This window comes from Oryzias latipes, chromosome 4, assembly GCF_053564925.1.
Source record: "Oryzias latipes strain Hd-rR chromosome 4, Olatipes_Hd-rR_3.1".
Lineage (NCBI taxonomy): Eukaryota > Metazoa > Chordata > Actinopteri > Beloniformes > Adrianichthyidae > Oryzias > Oryzias latipes.
This window is the reverse complement of record NC_136240.1, coordinates 9,487,616-9,506,307: the sequence shown is the minus strand read 5'-3', so window position 1 is coordinate 9,506,307 and position 18,692 is coordinate 9,487,616. Positions and strand designations below refer to the sequence as shown.

Genomic DNA, 18,692 nt, shown 5'->3' with positions numbered 1-18,692 from the left:
GACCCCACAAGATAGTACAAGGGTTAAAAATACTTGATTTTAGTTTCTCTGTGATAAATTTACACAAATCCGCTCAAACGTTTTCTTGCTTAACTATGATGAGGCTTTGAGCTCTTCAGCATCTCAGCGTGACGCTCCAAAGAGGCATAGCAATGTGTAGGCTGAATCCTTTGTACTGGACCCCGATTGGCTGACTGATTTACAGGAGGACTGGTGGGGCATGCTGGGAGAAAAGAGGTGGACTTACCTAAGAGTTCAGTGTAAACTGACAGTCAATCATTAGGACCTTGTTTATTTATTTTTCCTTCATGGCGTAGAGCCTCTGTGTCTACTGAGGGGGTCCTAATGATTTTTCAGCCCAGCTTGAGAGTCTGGCTCATCGAAGCAACGCCAAGGTGATTCTGTCAGGTCACTGCCAGCGGATGCAGACCTTCCTCCACTTAAAGCTGGAATTTCCCAGTTAAACTGTTTTCTGTGGTTACAGATTCTTCTGGGTCACATCTGGACCTACAGAACTGTTTTTAGTTTGGGTACCTTAAAGTTTAGCCTAAAATAAATGGATAGTTCAATTTAGATTTTTAGTTTTTTACCTGAAGTTCCCACTCCGATCATCTTTTGATCTATTTTCAAAGCGTTCCCAATGTTTTTTTTAATGATGACGATGCAGTTTTTAGCCATCCATATCCAAATTCTACAGAGAAGGTTTCCTAACTTTATAACATATGTTTTGTATCAGGATAATGTTAGAGAAAGTCCTGTGGAGCAGCTCTGATTGCAGACTCCTGCGTGTCTGAAATGCTTTGATTTGAATCTGCAGCGTCGATAATTGGTCCTCAGAGCGATGGAAGCAGAGTCTGTGGGTCTCTGTTTCTCTAAACCAGGGCTGCTCAGACTTTGTCCTCGAGTTCTACCCTGCCTGTGTTCCACTTCTTTCTTCACTGTGGATTACCTGACTTTACTCTGATGTATTGAGCATGCCTGGTCCAGATAATCAGCAGCAGGAAGTGCAGGGAGAGCTGGAGAACAGGGAGAGCTGGAGAACGGGCAGGATGGTAGATCTTGAGGACCAGGATTGGGCAGCCGTGCTCTGAACTTTTCATGGGCGGCTTTGCCTTTTTCTGAAGAAACATCTGCATCTCTGGTAGCTGCATGGTCAGAAGAGGAAGGATGAACGTTTCTTTGAGGTTCTCATGGCGTTGTTCTCCACAGGTTGGTTTCATCAAACCCCACCCCATCCTGGTTCAGATGCAGCAGGAGGCCATGGAGACCAGACTGACCTTTGACTCGTATGTGATGCCCATGTTGTGTCCCCCGGTGCCCTGGACCTCAGTGAAGTTTGGCGCCTATGTGCTGACGCCGACGAAGCTGATGCGCACAGTGGAGGGCGCCACGCAGCACGAGCAGCTGTTGGAGAAATCCCAGCACCTTGAGCCGGTGTTTGACTCCCTGAACCAGCTGGGTAACTGTGCCTGGAAGATCAACAAGCCGTTGTTGGACATCATCATCTCCATATTCAACGATCGCGGAAGTGATAAGTTGGACATCCCTCCCCCCATGTCAGAAGCTCCCAAAATACCTCACTTCAACCCTCAAGACCCCGCCTACACGGCGAGTCAGAAAGCCCTCATGAAACGCGAGGTGATCAATGCCAAGAAGAAAGGCAGTGAGATGCACAGCCTGCGCATGGATGCTCTCTACAAGCTCTCCATAGCTCACCACATGCGGGAGGAAACCTTCTGGTTCCCCCACAACATGGACTTTAGGGGACGGACCTACCCGTGTCCCCCCTACTTCAACCACCTGGGGAGTGATGTCACGCGGGCCATGCTGGTGTTCGCAGAGGGAAAGCCTCTGGGTCCTAAAGGCCTGGACTGGCTCAAGATCCATTTAGTCAACCTGACAGGATTGAAGAAGAGGAGCTCGCTGCAGGGGCGGCTGCAGTATGCCAACAGCATCATGGAGGACATCCTGGATTCTGCAGACAACCCGTTACACGTCGGTGCACCTTCAAATCTTCTCTTTGATGCTTTTATTAAGAATGTTGGATGCTTGCCTTTTATCTCCTACATAATCTCCTCCTCAAAGGAAGTTTCCAGGAAGGTTTGTAGGCAGGAGGATGATGGTCTTGCATGTGTCGTCCTCAGGGTAGGAAGTGGTGGATGAATGCAGACGAGCCCTGGCAGGCGCTGGCCTGCTGCATGGAGATAGCCAGAGCTGCGAGGTCGCCTGATCCCGCCAAGTTCGTCTCTCATTTTCCTGTTCACCAGGTACGAAAAGCCAGCCGGCCTGTATGTGACAACTAGAATGACTGACTCCTCCCTGCTGGCGTTCCAAACAGGAAGCAGCCACAAAGACTCGGATCGTTCAAAATGAACTCATATCTACTAGGAATTGAATCGTTTTTAAAGTGATTCATTACAATCCTATCAGTAACTATTTGTCCCTGATATGCTCGTTTTGTGGAAATTAGTTGTGCAGAAACCGGCAAAAAGTAATAATCTAAGATTATTTATTGATTATATTTTCTTTAGGCATCTAAACATTTGGCATCCATGAAGTGAAATCAAATTCATGGCGTCTGCATTCACATCTGCATTTAAAATTCTTCAATGAAACCCAAACAACCAAACCTTGAAATCTGTAAATCTGGATTTAAACTGAGCTGTGCTGCTGACCTGTGAGGTAAAATCAGGATCAGCTTAAAGTGAATGAAAGTTAAAAGAATAAGCATTGTAAACTTAAGTAAAATTTTGAAATTATTGTAAATTTGAAAATAAAATGTTTAAATTTGAAGAGCTCAAATCGGAATTCTTCCCCTACACCTACGGCTTCACCCTCCAATTGTTGGGGCATTTAAAGCCGTAGTGGTGCCCAAAAGGCTTTTTATGGAGGAGTAGCAGGAACTAGCTTAGGGCTACTTCGCCAGTATATGTGGAGGAAGGAGAAACGCATTTCTGCACCATAACTCTCTGTTTGGAGGGCTAAATGTAGGGTTGGGAAGAATTCAGATTTGGCCAACCTGTTACCAAATGTCAAAGGTTTACTAGTAACAATTGCTGTTTTGTATTTTCAACTTTGTTTTCTTTTGTTTTTTTTTCTCTCTTTGCTCTTACTTTACAGTTTTTAGTTCAGACTCTTCATTTTTGGAGTTGAGCTTAATTTTGGGACATGATTGACATGGGGTGACAGAGGTTATGGTGACGTCATTCTGCTCCACAACAGCATCTGTTGTCTGTGTCATCGCTCCTCCAATATACCAAACTTTGGGAGAGAATTTGTTTTTTAAATTTTCAATATTCTCTCTGGTTAAAAATTGTTTTCAAAATGTCTTTTTTTTCTTTTCCTTTTCATATTTAAGTTTATCCTGATTTGACCCCATATTGACCTTTCACCCAGTTAGGATGCCTATGTCAGCTTTACTGCCATAAAGGATTCAGGACCACCACCCCCCTCCTCCTCCTTTTTTATTTATTTCTTTATTTACCATTTTTTATCCGCAAAAGTACTGGCCAAGAGGCAAAAAAGTTACACACACCCAAGACGTTTGGTATCAATTTAAAAAAAACATTAAAAAGTTAAAAACAGCTACAGGTTAAAGGTTTCATTTGAAGGTTCTTCATAATGGACCTAGAAATGGTTTCATTTTTTAAAAAGTGTTAAAGCTGCTAAAATGCAGACTCTTGGCTGCTGCTCAGAGTTGAGGAACCTCAAACTTTTCAGGGGGGTTTTTGCAGATAAGATGAACTATAGGAGCCTGATAATCCCACGTTCATGTATAGTAAAGTCCTCTTCATCTTCCCTTCCTCTTCCTCAGGATGGTTCCTGTAATGGCCTCCAACACTATGCAGCTCTGGGCAGAGATGTGATCGGGGCCACGTCAGTCAACCTGGTGCCCTGCGACGTGCCCCAGGATGTCTACAGCGGGGTGGCACAGCAGGTTCTGCTCCTTTTTCTCTCAGGGCGTTCAGTTCCAGAAGGCAGAGGCAGAAAAATGAAGGTCTTTGTGTTTACGGCTAAAGATCATCCTCTGCTTTGAGTTCAAGAACTTAGATCCTCTGTCAGACCTGCAGAAACACATCAGTCTAAACTGTGATCATCTGATGCTTCTGGAAGGGGGGGGCCACTGACTGTAACAGGAGAGGATTTGATGAAGTTACCTGACTGTGGTTATTATTAGACGATGTCTGGCTGTGAAATCTAAACGGTCAGACTAAATAGAGGGTTCATGACTCCATCGATATCTGCTGTTTGAGACAGAAGCCACCAGAACATCAGATGAAAAACCGCCACAGTCCTTTTTTGAGCATTTTGCCCACTTAACCTCCACCTCCTGTCCTCTCAGGTGGAGGAGCTGCGAGCTCGGGATGCCAGAGATGGTCTGAAGATCGCCCAGGTGCTGGAGGGCTTTATCAGCAGGAAGGTGGTCAAACAGACAGTGATGACCGTGGTGTACGGGGTCACGCGCTACGGGGGACGCCTCCAGATCGAAAAAAGGCTGAAAGAGATTGAAAACTTTCCCAAGGTACGGCAGGAGTGGGTTGGGTTTTCTGATCTCCTCGTGCTCCTCCCCCAGCCTCCTCTGAAGACTTTCTGTGGACGCACAGAGCAAACGCTGTCCTGAGCTGCAGGGCGCCATCATTCTGAAGCCGAGTCTCCGTCCTCTGAGCGGCACATCCTTTGTTTCCAACTCGGCACAGGAAGCTCTCAGGCCGAGCCGCTCTTTGGACATAAAGACTCTTTTGCTCCGGGAAAATTCTGCAGACTGTAATGTTGTTTTTCTCAACAACAGCTGTAACTTGGCCCCTCCCACCTTCTGAAGTTAGCTGCCTCTTCTGCTGAAGGACAGAAGCGTTCATCTGCCGTCAATGTCGTTGAATTTAACTCTGACAGAAGAAAGAAAAAGAAAAAGCTCAGAAAATCTGCTGCTATAAAACGGCTTTTTTTCTGTTCACAGATTATTATTTTACTATTGCCAAAAATATTTTTATTATCTTTTTACATTCTTATTGTTCTGCACTTGTTTAGCATTTCATATATTTGGCAGACATGCTGGTTTTTAAGATAGTAAAATTTTTAGCTTTGTTTTAATCAACTCTTAGTTTTTCAGCAATTCAGTAAAATTCTCGTAATTTTTCCCACTATAATATATTATAATAGAAACTTTAAACTACAATAACTTCAGCAATGATTCTATTTTTATATTGTTCTGACTTTGGTGAACGTTTTTGTTGTCTTGAAACGCTTTTGTCTTTTATAGATGATTCACATTTAGGAGTCTTACAGTGGAGTTGTTGCTTTAACTCTCTTATGTCCTTCCACACGTTTAAGAACAAACATTCCTCCTTTAAACCAGAGTAGAGACATTGGAGTCCAGAATTTCTAAATAGTTTTGGATGTTAGTGATGGATTCTGATCAGACCTCATTAGACTCTGCATAAAGTATTCAACCATGCAGCTTTGGTCTGGATTCCTGTGCCGCTCTCACACTCCCAAACATCTTGCTAAAGAGAACAAGCATTTTAGCCCCGCCCACTGAATTTAAATATGACAAGCTCTTGTAGTAGGAATAATGCATTTGATGTGTTTTGGCTAATTCCAGTTTTCTCACTGTTTTTATAGATAATTTTGGTACTTAGCCTTATTTTTAGCCATTCATTAGTGAATTTGGCACATTTAGCTAAAAATAAACACTATGCAAGCTTTTATGGTAGATTTTTAGACAAACTGGAGACATTTTCTTCTTCTTTCAAGATGTTCTGCATCTGCAGCTTTACCAGTTAAGCATTTCTGCAAAAACAGCTTATGGCAATGGAGCTGGTTTTTGCAGTACGTGCATTTTATTTAGTTACATTTGACTTTGTTAGTGACACGAGGCGTCGCGTCACTGCGAGCCACACGGACTCCGATGAGACGACCGTGTTTCAGTCAATAATGCAGTAAAATGAGACCAGAGGTGAAGCGTGCGATTCCAGCAGAGGAGAGTTTAGATCGCCGTCATCTGCATCTGCTTTTTGTACATTTTGCTCCTTTTCCATGAAGAACTAGCGATGGATGCAAGTTTGTTGTTAAAGATGCCCTCAACATGAATCTGCTTGAAGCTCCTTTTTGGGAAACTACATTTCTAATAAAATGCCACAAACCGGATCATAGTTCTAAAAGTCATGAACCCCCTATGTCTGTGTTTGTAGGAGCATATATGGGATGCTTCCCATTACCTGGTGCGCCTGGTGTTCAATGGCTTGAAGGAGATGTTTACAGGAACCAGAGAGATCCAGGTGAGTTCAGGGGGGAACGAACTGACTTTGACAATATGGTGGGTTCTGTTTGAGCGGCAAAAATAAAAGTCTCCAGATTCTGGTCTTTAGGGGAACTGGGCTTGAAGAACTAATGCTTGAAAGTCTCCATAGATGTGCAAAAACAAAAGCAGATGTTATTTTACTCTGCAGATCATAGATCTGAAGCCGGGCTGACGATGGCGGCACCGGGTCGGCCTTCTGTGGCCTTTACTGCAGCAAACTGCAAAAGACCAATTCTGCTGATAACAATACATTAGTCTTCAGAATAAAAGAAATTTAGCTTAGAAAACACCAGAACCAGCAGTTTGTGAGGCTTTTTCATGTCAAACAAACTAGAATTTGGTTTAAACTGGATTTTGTCGAATCGATTTGCTGTTCGGTTCAGGAGGCAGACACCATCTCTCTCTGTAACCGAGACCTAAAGCCTTCCTGTATGATTGAGCCTATACTGTAGTTAATACTGATATGGGAGACCCATATGTAAACAGAACTTTAAGCCCCCCCCCCAAATTTCACCTAAAACATGGATGAACTGAGAAGTTTGGTCATTTCACACATCGTAGACACACATGCCCATCGTCATGCTGTGTTTTGTGATGTTTCGTGTCTCTGCTGGCGTCCTAATGTCGCAGGATTGGCTGACGGAGAGCGCCAGGCTCATCTCGAAGTGCGGCCACACCGTGGAGTGGGTGACCCCCCTGGGTTTACCCATCATTCAGCCCTACCATCGCACACGCAACCAAGTGGTAAGCCCCAGCTCTTCACAGAAAATGATGGGCTGCAGCAGTTTGTGGGTTAGAGTGAGAACATCTGCACAAATGTAGAATAATGTCAGACATTTTGGAAAACTTTTCCCTTAATTTGAGCATTTATTTATTAAGAAAGGGGCATTAATGCATATAAATGATCATTTAAAACAAATGTAAATATGTCAGATTTTAGCTGGAGGCTAGTTTTCATCTGCAGTCATTTGACAAAGTTGTTGAAAAGAGATTTTAACAAGTAAAAAGGGCAAATCAGAATATAAAACACAGGTAAAAGACAATATACAAAATACAAATAGAAATACAGAATAAAAAAATTCAAATATAAAATTTTAAAATCAGTCTCTGCTTGCTAATAAAATGTTTTGGTTCCTAGTCATCTGTGATGACACACATGAGTTATACTGTTCTGCATAACTGTCATTAAACTAAAAAACTGTTTTTTAGTAAGATAAATTATCACAGGAGAACTGTAACGCAGATGGAGACGCTGTGGTTTCTGTCATCCCACTAGGTAATTTTGATCTGATATGCAGCTAAAGATGACCTTTGTAGTCAGCTGTAATAATATGAAGTCAATAGAAAACAGATGTAGTTTTTATCTTTAACCTATTAAAGAATTCTTTGCATACTTGTCAGTTAGGTTATAACCTTTTTGTAATTAGGGTTTTTACCGTCCACTTTTCATATTTAGAGTTTCACAGGTTGTTGCAAACACAGAGTAATATGAACTAAGACCTAAACACCAGCACTAATTTTACAACCTCTCATTTCAAACATCAAAACTTCCTGCGCAAAAACTTTTCATCGATTCCACCAACCTTCAAATATTTAAGCAGGTGTTCATGTTTTGGGGTTTGATTATTCAATGAGAAATGGGACTAAACTATTAGGATCAGTCTAGAGAATGAAAAACCAGAGAGTAAACAAAACGAAAAAACAGCTGTAGTCACGTTTGGTGTTTACGCGGGACGATCAGGGAGGGGCTTATTCTTTTTTTTATTTTATTGTTTACTAGCGCTTGTCCGCCTCCTACAGTTGGAATAGGTTTGGTGTGAAATGTTGAGGTGGTGTAAATCTGGTCACTCTGCTCCAGGCTTTTTCCTTCACCGCTTTATTCCCATATATGTAAAACTTGGTGTCACAAACCACAATTATTCATTTCTCCTTCATGATCACGGCACTATTTGTCAAAGTTCAACTGGTTTTACTTTTGTTGTGCGTTCAATGATGCGCGTTTTGTACACAGAGCCCGAAAACGGACTTAATAAGTTGTGTAGTGACTCATGAGAGTACTGAACGCACACACGTGTGATGATGTTGACCTTTTTTATTGGAAATGGTCGCTCAATCGCGCGTTTCTGAGCCCGCTTTGAATGAACGTTCACAACTAAACATTCTCTTTCATTTGGTAATAGTCTGAGGATTATCAAAATGTTCAATTCAAATTTTCATTTTTTTTATTTAATATTTCTTTCATTTTTCCGTGTGTCCTTTTGAGTTTAAAACTGTTTTCAGTTTTTCAAATTTACAATTTGTTTTTTATTCCACTGTAAGCTGATCCTGATGTTAACCATAAAAACACATTTTCTAACCGTTTTGTAGCTCAGACATAAAAGTTTGACCAGTTGTAGCCTCAGAGTGGCGTTTCTGGGACCGTTGCTCATCGGTGACAGGAAGTGGACCAGCGCTCCTCGCTCTGGCGGGTGTTGTCCGTCTCTTTGTTGACGGTAACACAACCGTCAGATAAGTGCTGAGAGTGCGTCAGAGATAACGATGGAGCTAAAAAAAAAACCAAAGGTGTGGGTGAGCAGAAGCTCTGGACTGACCGCTGGGCAGACAGTCTCTCAGGCTGGGGGGGCTGTTCTGTTCTGTCAGGGGGACTTCAGACATACGGATGACTTATCTGGGAAGTGACGCTTCATGAGCAGATCCGCTGATAGATGGGAGATCCCCTGCGGCCGCGGCCCTCTCTGTTGGGGGGAAGTGCGTGCCGCATTCCCCCAGTTTGACCTCCTTTCAGTGTCCAGCAGAGACGAGGAAGACGATTAGCTAAGCTTTTTTTCAAGGTCTGATAATAAATAAACAAATAGATGACTGGTGTGAAGCTTCCCGCTCATGTTTCACAGATAACTTTCTTGATCCTCTTTAATCATTCTCTAATCCGGTCCCGCCGCTGAGCAGCAAAATTAAACTGATGTTCAGAAAGGTCACCTCTTCCAAGCGTGGCTGGATTAAATTCCCTCTCTCTGCCTCCTAAATCCAAGGCCATTGGGGTCCTGGGGTCACGTGTAAACTTACCTCCATGAAGATCCTGAAAGTGCAGGTACCCTGATGACGTCCCTCATCCATGCTGACAATGACCTTAATCAACGACCTTTTAGGGGGGGCTGGTGAAAGTAGCAGAACATCAGCAGACGTCAGGGATGCTGCTGAACTGGGTGATGCTAATCCATCTAGAGGTCACTCCAGCTCATCCCCCCCCCCTCCCGGATGGGTTTACAGCCATTGTCAAAGGTAACAAGTGGGATTATTAGCTGGACTGAAACGTTTTGTGAGTGGAAGTGGAAGCACAGGTTTTGGTGAGTGTTGGATCTCTGTGTGACAGTCAGGGACTGTAGAAATGGTGGAAAACACAGACGGAGTTCCGATTAGTTTTCAAATCAACGTTCGAACTTTTGCAAAGATGGATGTGCATATTGTGCCTAAAAAATGAAAGATAAAATAAGATAAAGATACTGTATTGATCCCAGCTTGGGAAATTGGGTTGTTGCAGTGTCAGCGTTAAGCTCAAGATACAAACACACAATGGGTGACAAGAGAGAACAGAACAATTAATAAAAAAAAAGAAACATCAGTGAAAAAAACAATTGGTTTAAAAGCGTTTAGCCGATCACCACTAGCTCCACGGAGAAAGTGTGTGTGTTAGCCGGGGGGGGGAGCTGGCAGTGCAGACTCTTCCTGGAAGGGGCTTGTCTCACATAATGATGTCACAATGTGTTTTAGTGGATTGGAGTTTTTTAGTGGAATAATCAGAGATGCGTGAAACAACACTTTGGGAATGTTTTAGTGAGAAATAAATATTAGAATACACTTGAAAGCTAAAAAAAGGAGATTTTGCATGATACAGGCCTTTTAAAGTTTTGGAAGAGGTTGGTAACAGAAACAGAAATATTTTCGGTGTCCATGTTTCTATCTGCAAGCATTAATGACTGTGCTCTTCTGTATACCTGCTGGTAGTCGCTCTGCATCACTGCATCTTTATTTGTCTGTATCCATCTGCTGTGCATTGAGCTTTAGTTTGCTCTGTTTATGTTCAGATAGATAATGTGACTTCCCAAAGGCAGACATGAAAGAAGATCAACGCACACCTACCATCAGAACAAAGTCTGTGAGCAGGAACCATGGCCCTGTAGCTGGAGCCAGGTGCTGTTCAGCGAGCAACCCCTGGGTGGCGTGTTACACAGCACGTTAGTCCCCTTTGACCTCAGTGTAAAGTGTAAAGGTTTTGTAGAGGAATGAATAATCGGACGAAGACTGGCCATTGAATGAGAACAAGAAGTTGCACTCAAAAGGGGGCGTGGTCACTTGATGGACAGGTGTCCGTGAAGATCATTGTGGTCCACAATGACCCACCTGGCAGTTTCCCAACAATCTGAGGAGCAGCTGTTGACTTCAGAAGGAGAAGTTAACCGAAGAGCCGAATAAATCAGGTGGAGCTTGTGAGCCAACGAAACGCTTCCTCTCAGACTCTGCTTCTTCTCACCTCATTAATGGGGATTCCCTGTGGGCTTATTTATGTTTGCTTTTGGGAGCTGTAACTATGACAACCGCACAGCAGCCAATGATAGAAGAGCTGTGGGGGCGTGTCAAAGTCCTACCCATTACAGCTGTTCTGATCCAGGCTGGACGGCACAGAGACGTGTCCCACGTCTCTGTGCCGAAGAAATTGAACTGAAGAAATTACTATACGATTACTATACGAGTCCTGCTCATCTGTAATGTATACAGTATACTTATACTTGTACTTGTATACTGTTCATTTTTAGCATTTCTTTTGCATTTGATAATACTTGTGTCATTAAGTCAGTTATAGCTGATTTTAGTTTAAATGCCTCTGTTTTTCTTCTGCAGCTGAAGAGCTCCATCCAGCACATAAACCTGCAGATCAGCCACGACTCCAAAGAGTAAGTCCTCAGAGAGACAGTAAGCCCCGCCCACCAGCTGCAACGCCTGCGGAGGCAGAAAAGATTTCCCTTTAGTTTAGTTTAGTTTAGTGTCATTTGCATTATAAAAACTCCTTTTCAAAACAGCTGCAAAGATCTGAAATTAAACATTTTAACAGACTAAAGATACAAACCACAGCCCTAAAAATGTATGAACATATACTAAACATAAATACAATATAATAATAAAAAAATGAAAACTGAATAAATAACTAAAACAATAAGATGCATGTTTGAAGTACCTCTATGTCCATCATTTAAAGTCATCCCACCTTGTGGAAAAAATTATTATGATCAGATGGAGGAGATTTATCAGTGAGAGCAGGTGGTCCATCACCTCGGTAGAGGGACAGCAGATCTGGAATGTTTCCATTAATATGGAGAAATGACAACTTAAAAAGCAAAGTCCAGATGACCCTGTTTTAGACTTTTCCTGCTGTTCCTGGATGAATGAAAGTCCTCACAGCAAGCATGGGGCCTTGGTGGTTTGATGGGTTGGGCCTCCACTAAAGCAATCTGTGGTTGCCCCAACTGGTCGGGCTGCCTCGGTTTCGTCGGTGCCTGACTAGAGCTCTCCCAGGGGGCGGGAGCTTGGGTTTGCCCCCGGACCGGCTCTTTCTTGGCTCCTCTCTCTTTGTGTGGGGTGGGCGTTGTGGGGCCTGCGGGGTCGGCTCTTTGAGCGATGGGGCCCCTGGGCTTGAGAGACCTGGCCCCAATTCTGGGGGTGTCTGAGGGATGGTCAGTCTAGCAGTTGTCCACGACCTACCCCCTTCCTCATACAAACACTTATTAGAGTAATTGGCCTGCAATGGACCTTGGGGGGAGGAGATATTTGGCAGTGGTCCCCAGCCTGCGGTTGCCGCATGAATTCGGGCCCCTCCTCTCTCTTTTAAATGCTCCTTAGAAATGTAGGACTCTTGGTGGGGGGGATGCTTGGACATCACTGCCAGAGATGCCCTCTGAGTGCCCTACCCGTCAATTTTAACTGCAACCTTTAGTACACACACCCTTTACCCCACAACAAAATACACTCCAACACACACAAACACACATTACTTCTGATCTTCTGTCCTCCATCCCATCCCTGGCGGGTGGAACCAGGCCCACGGCAACGGCGGCCGTGTCCCTTGGGTGCTGGCTTCCTGGACCCAGCGGCCCTCCCTCCATGCAGGGAGATCTCCCTACATGAGCCGGAGATCACATCACATCTGGCCCTGGGGTTGGGGGTGGGTGGGGTGTTCAGAGCTTTGGGTGGCGGTGGGCTGGTCGTCTGGGGCTGGGGGTGCTCTCTGGGGGCGAGGCCCCGCGCTGGCCCCCTGGGCGCGGTGGGGGGGCTATTCTTCTGGTTAGGCTGGAGCTTGCACTCTCTGTGCTCCTGCTCCTCCCTGCTCTAATTTTAATTTTCTGTATGTTTGCGGGTTTTCTGCAGGAGACCAGACACCGTCAAACAGAAGAACGCGTTTCCACCAAACTTCATCCACTCCTTGGATTCCACACACATGATGCTGACGGCTCTCCACTGCTACAGGTGACCGTCCTCCCCGTTCAGCTCGGCTGTGGTGGAAGTCGCGCTCTCATTCACGCCGAAGCTGCCGACCCAAACCTAGATATTTTCAGCACAAACCACCCGTAAAGTTCAAAGCAACAGGCATCACAGAGCCCCCCCCACCGTAATTCTGCCCTTTCTCTCTTTTGTTAGCGCTGGTCTGACGTTCGTCTCTGTTCACGACTGCTTCTGGACCCACGCCCTCACTGTGGACACCATGAACAAGGTATGCTCCCCCCACCATCAGCCACACTGGAAGCTGAGACTTTATGTACATTTTAAAGGCCCAGACCTTCCTCCTTCCTCCTCTTCTCCTTTACTCCTCTGTTTTCTCAGTTTCCGGCAGATGCTGCAGGAGTAACGCTCAGCTTCATGTCCACTTGATACCCCCCCTCTAATATTTTTCCCACATATTTGTTCAATCACTCTGACTCCTCCCCCCCCCCCCCCCCCCACACACACACAGATGGAAGCAGTTTTTCTAATCCATATTTTTGGAATAAAGAAGATAAAGAGGACAGGAGTTCTGTTTTACAAGTGTACTTTCCATCTGCTTCCCCCTGACAGGTTTGCCGGGAGCAGTTTGTGGCCCTGCACAGCCAGCCAATCCTGCAGGAGCTGTCTGACTTCCTGCTGCACAAATACTGCTCCGGGTCCGGGCTCCCGTAAGTTCCATGCATGAAGCAGAGTTCCTGCAGACCTCTGAGCAGTCTGGTTTTCTTTGTTAGTGTTGCATACTGTTGGAACTGCAGGGTCACACATCCATGCTATCAGACAAATCCACATGTGAAGCTGACATCTCCAGCTTTGGATAAAAATAGTTCAGTGCTCCATCTCTGAGAGATAATTGGAGACCTTTGGACCTCCTCCTTCCCTCCACATGAACCAGATCCTCTGGTGCTGTTCTAAGCTGATGGCAGGGTTAAAGGTGAACAGGAGCGAACAGGTGCTGGATGAACTTGGATTCTGAGGCCACAGGTAAGGAGGATTATAACATGGCGGAGCTGCAGTCACTTCCAACCACCACCTGCTGCAGTGATGCAACAGCTGAGCTCTCCTCAGGAAAGCTGCAAACATTTGGAGAAACCATCTGCTGGACTGCAGCTCACCTGTTCCATCAGAGACACTTTGAAAGACCACGCCTCCTGTTCAGAAGCCTGAAATCATGTTTCTGCTCCTCACTGCTCCTTCTGTTCCAAAGAAGCTCCATGGATTTACCCCCGCCGCCTGCTTTGACAACATTTCAGTTTGCATTGATGTAACAGCAAAATAAAGATTGGAATTGTCAACAACGCCGCAGTCACATGACAAACTTTGAGACCTACATGTGAGCTCCAGCATCTTGGCAGGAAGTGACATCACTGAAAGCTATGTGCTCCCACATAAGCACTTTGACTAAAAGCAGAATTAAAAATGTTGAATGGATGAGCAGGAAGGACACCGGATTTAACTGTCATCAAAAGACCACGCCCCCATTTGTGGATAATTTGAAGGTCAAACTTGAGTTGATCCTTTAAATTATTGAAGTTAAGATTAAAGCAGTTAAGTACTCGCTCCATCACATTCCTGAAGAACACTAGAAGTTCAGATGAAACGCCCTGAAGCACCTCATTCAGGCTCCTCCCACTTCCCTAACATCTCCTTTTTTTCCCTCGTCTGTTTCAGGGCTGAAGCCAAAAGCAAAAAGTATCAGGAGTACCGGAGGCTGATGCTGCTTCTGACCAAAGTGCCTCAGACAGGTCAGTGTGGGAATCAGAACGAAGAGGTCGCCAGCTTTGACCTGAGGATGTGACGGCAGAAAAGTTTCTGGGTCACGCCCTTGTCCCTGCCTTGGTTTGCTCATGTCATCATCTTCAGGCTTTGCTCCTCGGAGTTTCTTTGTGTTTTCACCTCCAGATCCTAAATTTGGTAGAACTGCTCCTCCTCCTCCACCGTGGGACGATGCTTTCGTCCGTCTGTCAGGCTTTGCAGTTATGCAACCTGCTCTGTCGGTCTCCATCTGTACGCCTTTTGTTATTTTGGCCCGATGGCCTTCTGCTACAAATTGATCAGTCATAATTACACAATCGGCTTTTGCTGAGGCCCATCAGCTGTTATACTTGTTTTAGTACCAGAGCCTGTGACTGAAGAGGTCTCTGACCTTCAGCTCTAGACTGTTCAGACCTGGACATGCACCTTCGATGTCATTGTCACATGTCAGAATTAAAAATGACGTATTCTAAATGAGGTCGTGGAGCAAAAAGTCCAGAAATGGTTCGATTAGGCCTGCGCCGTATCCTACCATCCATGATAACCACCTTTAAATCAAAGTTATTAAGGGCTGCAGACCCCAACGCAGGCGTCCATCGTTTATCACAGGAGTTACGTTCTAAACATTATCCACGATGAGTGAAATCTGTAAAGAAGTCTCTTTATTTTAAACAATAATTTCAGATGTTTTAAGGTTGTAAAACTCCTCACAACACACTTTCTGCACTTTTCTCTCGTTTAAAATCTCAAAGTTCAAACTTTCATAAGAAAAAAAGTCCCATTATATGGAAACAAAGATCTGATCGCTAGCAGAAGAGCATGTAAACAGAAAGCTCTCTACTATGGGGTGACAGGAATGGGGGGCGGGGTTGCTTTTCACCAACAGCCACATTGCAAAGATACATTTCTGATTAACTCCTTCTCCTGTCTTAGAAAACGACACAGGTTTTTAGATTTTGGCTAAAAACGGCATCATCTTAATTTGAAAAAACATCTGGGAACGATTTTAAAATAGATCATAAGACAATCGGAGTGAACGCATTCTGTGTTAAAACAAGAAAGAAGACTTTAAATCCAGATTCCATGACTCAACGTCGACTGTAATATCCTATAAACTCAAGGACGTCTAAGAAAAAAGGATAAATTATGATAAAGTTATTCATACTCTCTCATGTTTTTAATTCTAAATCAGTACGTCTGTTGTTCTGCTCTGGAATTGTCCTGATGGAATTGAAGGCTGTAGTGCCTCATCTCTGACTTTGTGAAGGTCTACATTCGCTTCTAAATGACTTTTTATAATATATTGTGTTTTTGTTGGTTTGTATTTGTTTGTTCTTGTTTTGTGTTGCGATGGGAAATGCTGCACACACATGAAGGAAATCCAACAGAAAAGGTTTAAAGACCTCTGAAGGGCAGATGAACTGTTGAAAGAGAAAATTGCAACGCAGCTTTTAGATGATTTGGATCATCCATATTTCATACTGAAGTCTGGAGAGAAGCAGGTCAAAGGTCAGATGTCGGTTTGTTGGAGTTTCTCTGGTCTTTTTTTTTTTAAATGTTTCCTGAATAATTCAGACAGCAGCTCCATTCATGGACCGCTGTCAGAGGCGGACAGAGCCTCAGTCCGGGCTTCACTCGGTGGGTTTTGGTAAACACAGACCTTCAGTATTTTTTTTTTCATTTTTTTATTTAATCTCTATTTTACCAGGAAGTCTGTTGCCATAAAATCTCTTTTGAAGAGAGACCTGGCTAAGAGGCATTTTCCACTAAAGCTGACAAACTGAACTTTAGTTCATAACATGACGGAGTGTTAGGGCCACCGTTAAAGAAAAAAAAATTAAATCAAAGATTTATGAGAATAATCATTCATGGTTCAAAAAGTCATAATTTTACAAGGAAAAGTCCTGCTTGGTTATTGAAAAGTAAAGCAGATTCAGATTTCTCTGAGTTGATAATGTTTGATTGTCTTTGTTTGAGCGTCATTTTCCAAAGCCATTTTTGGGCCAAGGTGGGCGACAGCCTAGACAGGTTGGCGGTGTGTTGCAGTAACACAATCACACCCCCACACCTGGAGACAATTTAGAATCCCCAGTTAACCTGTGAACCCCAGAGGGAACGTGCCAACTCCACTCAGCCGGGATTTGAACCGCGACTCTCTTACTGTGAGGCAAGGGTGCTCCACCAAAGATATATGTTTTTTAAACAGCATGCCTTTCTAGTGGAGGATTTGTGCTGATTCCAAAATGTTTGATTGTTTATTGACTTAAGTTAAAATTGTTTATTTCTTTGTTCAGTTTATTAAATGTAGTATTTCTGTTAAGTGTCAACGCTTTTCAGTTTAGTTCAATAACTTATTTCTATTATAATAAAAAAAACTAAATCTGAAAAGGATCTTTCTGATTCTAGACACAGAACATGAAACAAAAACATCCAGTGTAGAAAAATGTCTTAACTATCTGAAACAGAATACCTCATTTCTAATGGACCAGCACAGGTACATGTTCTCTCTTACAACTACCAGTTTGCAGCACCTTCAGACCACTTTCCCCTTGGTGGTGGTCTGAGCTGTTGCCATGGTTTCTGGTCTGTCGTGTTGGCCCGCTGACTTAAACATGCTCTGACGCCGTCTCCTCCCTCCCCAGGTGATTTTGATCTCCAGCAGGTGAAAGAATCAACGTACTTCTTCAGCTGAGCTGCTCAGGAGCCGGAAGAGAACCAAGAATGGAAGTGACAGGGCGGCAGAGGGGGGGCGAGGCTGAATCCATCCTCTGTCTGGAGCTGTTGGAGGCATCTGTGTGACTGGAGGAGGGGGGAGCGCTCCACCTGCTGAAGATGGTCACAGACTACTCAGAGAATGTTCTTCCAGTTTCTGGGATGAAACTCGCTCTTGTCTTTCTGCTCAACCAAGAAGCCCCTCCCAGAACCCGGGATTGTATCTGACTATTGGGGCACGTTTGTGGATTCTTTGATGGGGTATAGATCTCCAACCCCCAAGCAGGAAGTGGAAGTTTGAAATGGGGATCTCAGAAAGGATCTGTGAGGACGGGCCGCTCCTGAGTTTAAACTATTTTTGGAAGAACTGAGGATTTGAATGTTGGCCTTAAATAAATGTTTTTTTAAAAACTTATCCAAATTTATTTGTGTCAAAATTGCTGCAACAACAAAGCCTTATTACTTTGCTTAGAAGTCTCAGCTTGTCTGCTTTAGTTGTATCTTTCTGGGTCACACAGTTGTAAAAATAGCAAACTATTGCTAGAACCGTTCCTGTGGCTTCAGACTAAAAGCTGTTGATGAAAGGCAAAAGTGGGCGTGGCCAGGCAGAGACAGCTCAGTGACAATGTGATGAAATGGAAATTGAAAAATCGTTATCTCTATATATCTCTAAAAATCTCTATCATGCAGTTCTGACATGCAGCTGTATCACCCTACTTTCCAGCAGCTGAAGTGCACAGCAGCTTCCAGCAGGAAGTGGTCATGTGACTTCCATTAGGAATGTGAACCAGAGACGGACTGTTGTTCTCCATATTGATTTTGTTTAATGTTCATCTACAGTTACTGTGTGCGTCTTTCCTTTTAGGATCACAGAGTCCAGCAGAAGTTTAAAGCAACTCCAGCAAAAACAATAACTTTATGTTCAATATTAGAAATAAATGATGAATAACAATATCTGACAGATTAGCAGTAATGGGTCTCATTTATTTTGCTATGTCATGGTTCACAGAATGTCAACCTCATGCTGACTAATGATCGTTCAAAGGAAGTGAGTCATGTTTCCTGACTTGGACATCATCTCTACCCGTCTATACCTCCATTAGGCAGGTCTGAACAGAATTCTCTGAGTCACAGTCGAGACAAAAACTGGAGTCATCTGAGAGAAGAATTATCTTCCATTGTTTTTTTCTTCTTTTCTTGCTGCTGAAGCTTTAGATAGTCTACATGTGATTGATCAGAGTGGTTGTGAGTGGTGGTTTCTATAGCAACCCCTCACCAATCAGGAGTGAGCTTGTTGGAAGGCCACACTCCTATCACATAAAAGCAGGTTCAGTAGAATCTGTCAAACATTTTGAATGTTGGACGTGGGGGCCAGCAGGCTCCACCTACCTTTATTAAG

General features: G+C 43.8%; 1 protein-coding gene across 1 annotated transcript in view; it reads left to right on the top strand.

Annotated features, from left to right (window-relative positions):
* Nucleotides 1-17,708, top strand: part of polrmt (polymerase (RNA) mitochondrial (DNA directed)) — a 33,754-nt gene extending 16,046 nt beyond the window's left edge. Inside the window, exons 10-21 of the mRNA XM_023954091.2 lie at nt 1,210-1,995; nt 2,145-2,267; nt 3,815-3,937; nt 4,343-4,522; nt 6,189-6,275; nt 6,929-7,042; nt 11,195-11,247; nt 12,716-12,814; nt 12,986-13,058; nt 13,400-13,497; nt 14,498-14,571; nt 17,224-17,708. Of these exons, the coding sequence (XP_023809859.2) occupies nt 1,210-1,995; nt 2,145-2,267; nt 3,815-3,937; nt 4,343-4,522; nt 6,189-6,275; nt 6,929-7,042; nt 11,195-11,247; nt 12,716-12,814; nt 12,986-13,058; nt 13,400-13,497; nt 14,498-14,571; nt 17,224-17,273 (1,860 nt within the window). The 3' untranslated portion in view covers nt 17,274-17,708. The remainder of the gene's footprint in view (nt 1-1,209; nt 1,996-2,144; nt 2,268-3,814; nt 3,938-4,342; nt 4,523-6,188; nt 6,276-6,928; nt 7,043-11,194; nt 11,248-12,715; nt 12,815-12,985; nt 13,059-13,399; nt 13,498-14,497; nt 14,572-17,223) is intronic.
* The last annotated feature ends 984 nt before the right edge of the window (nt 17,709-18,692 follow it).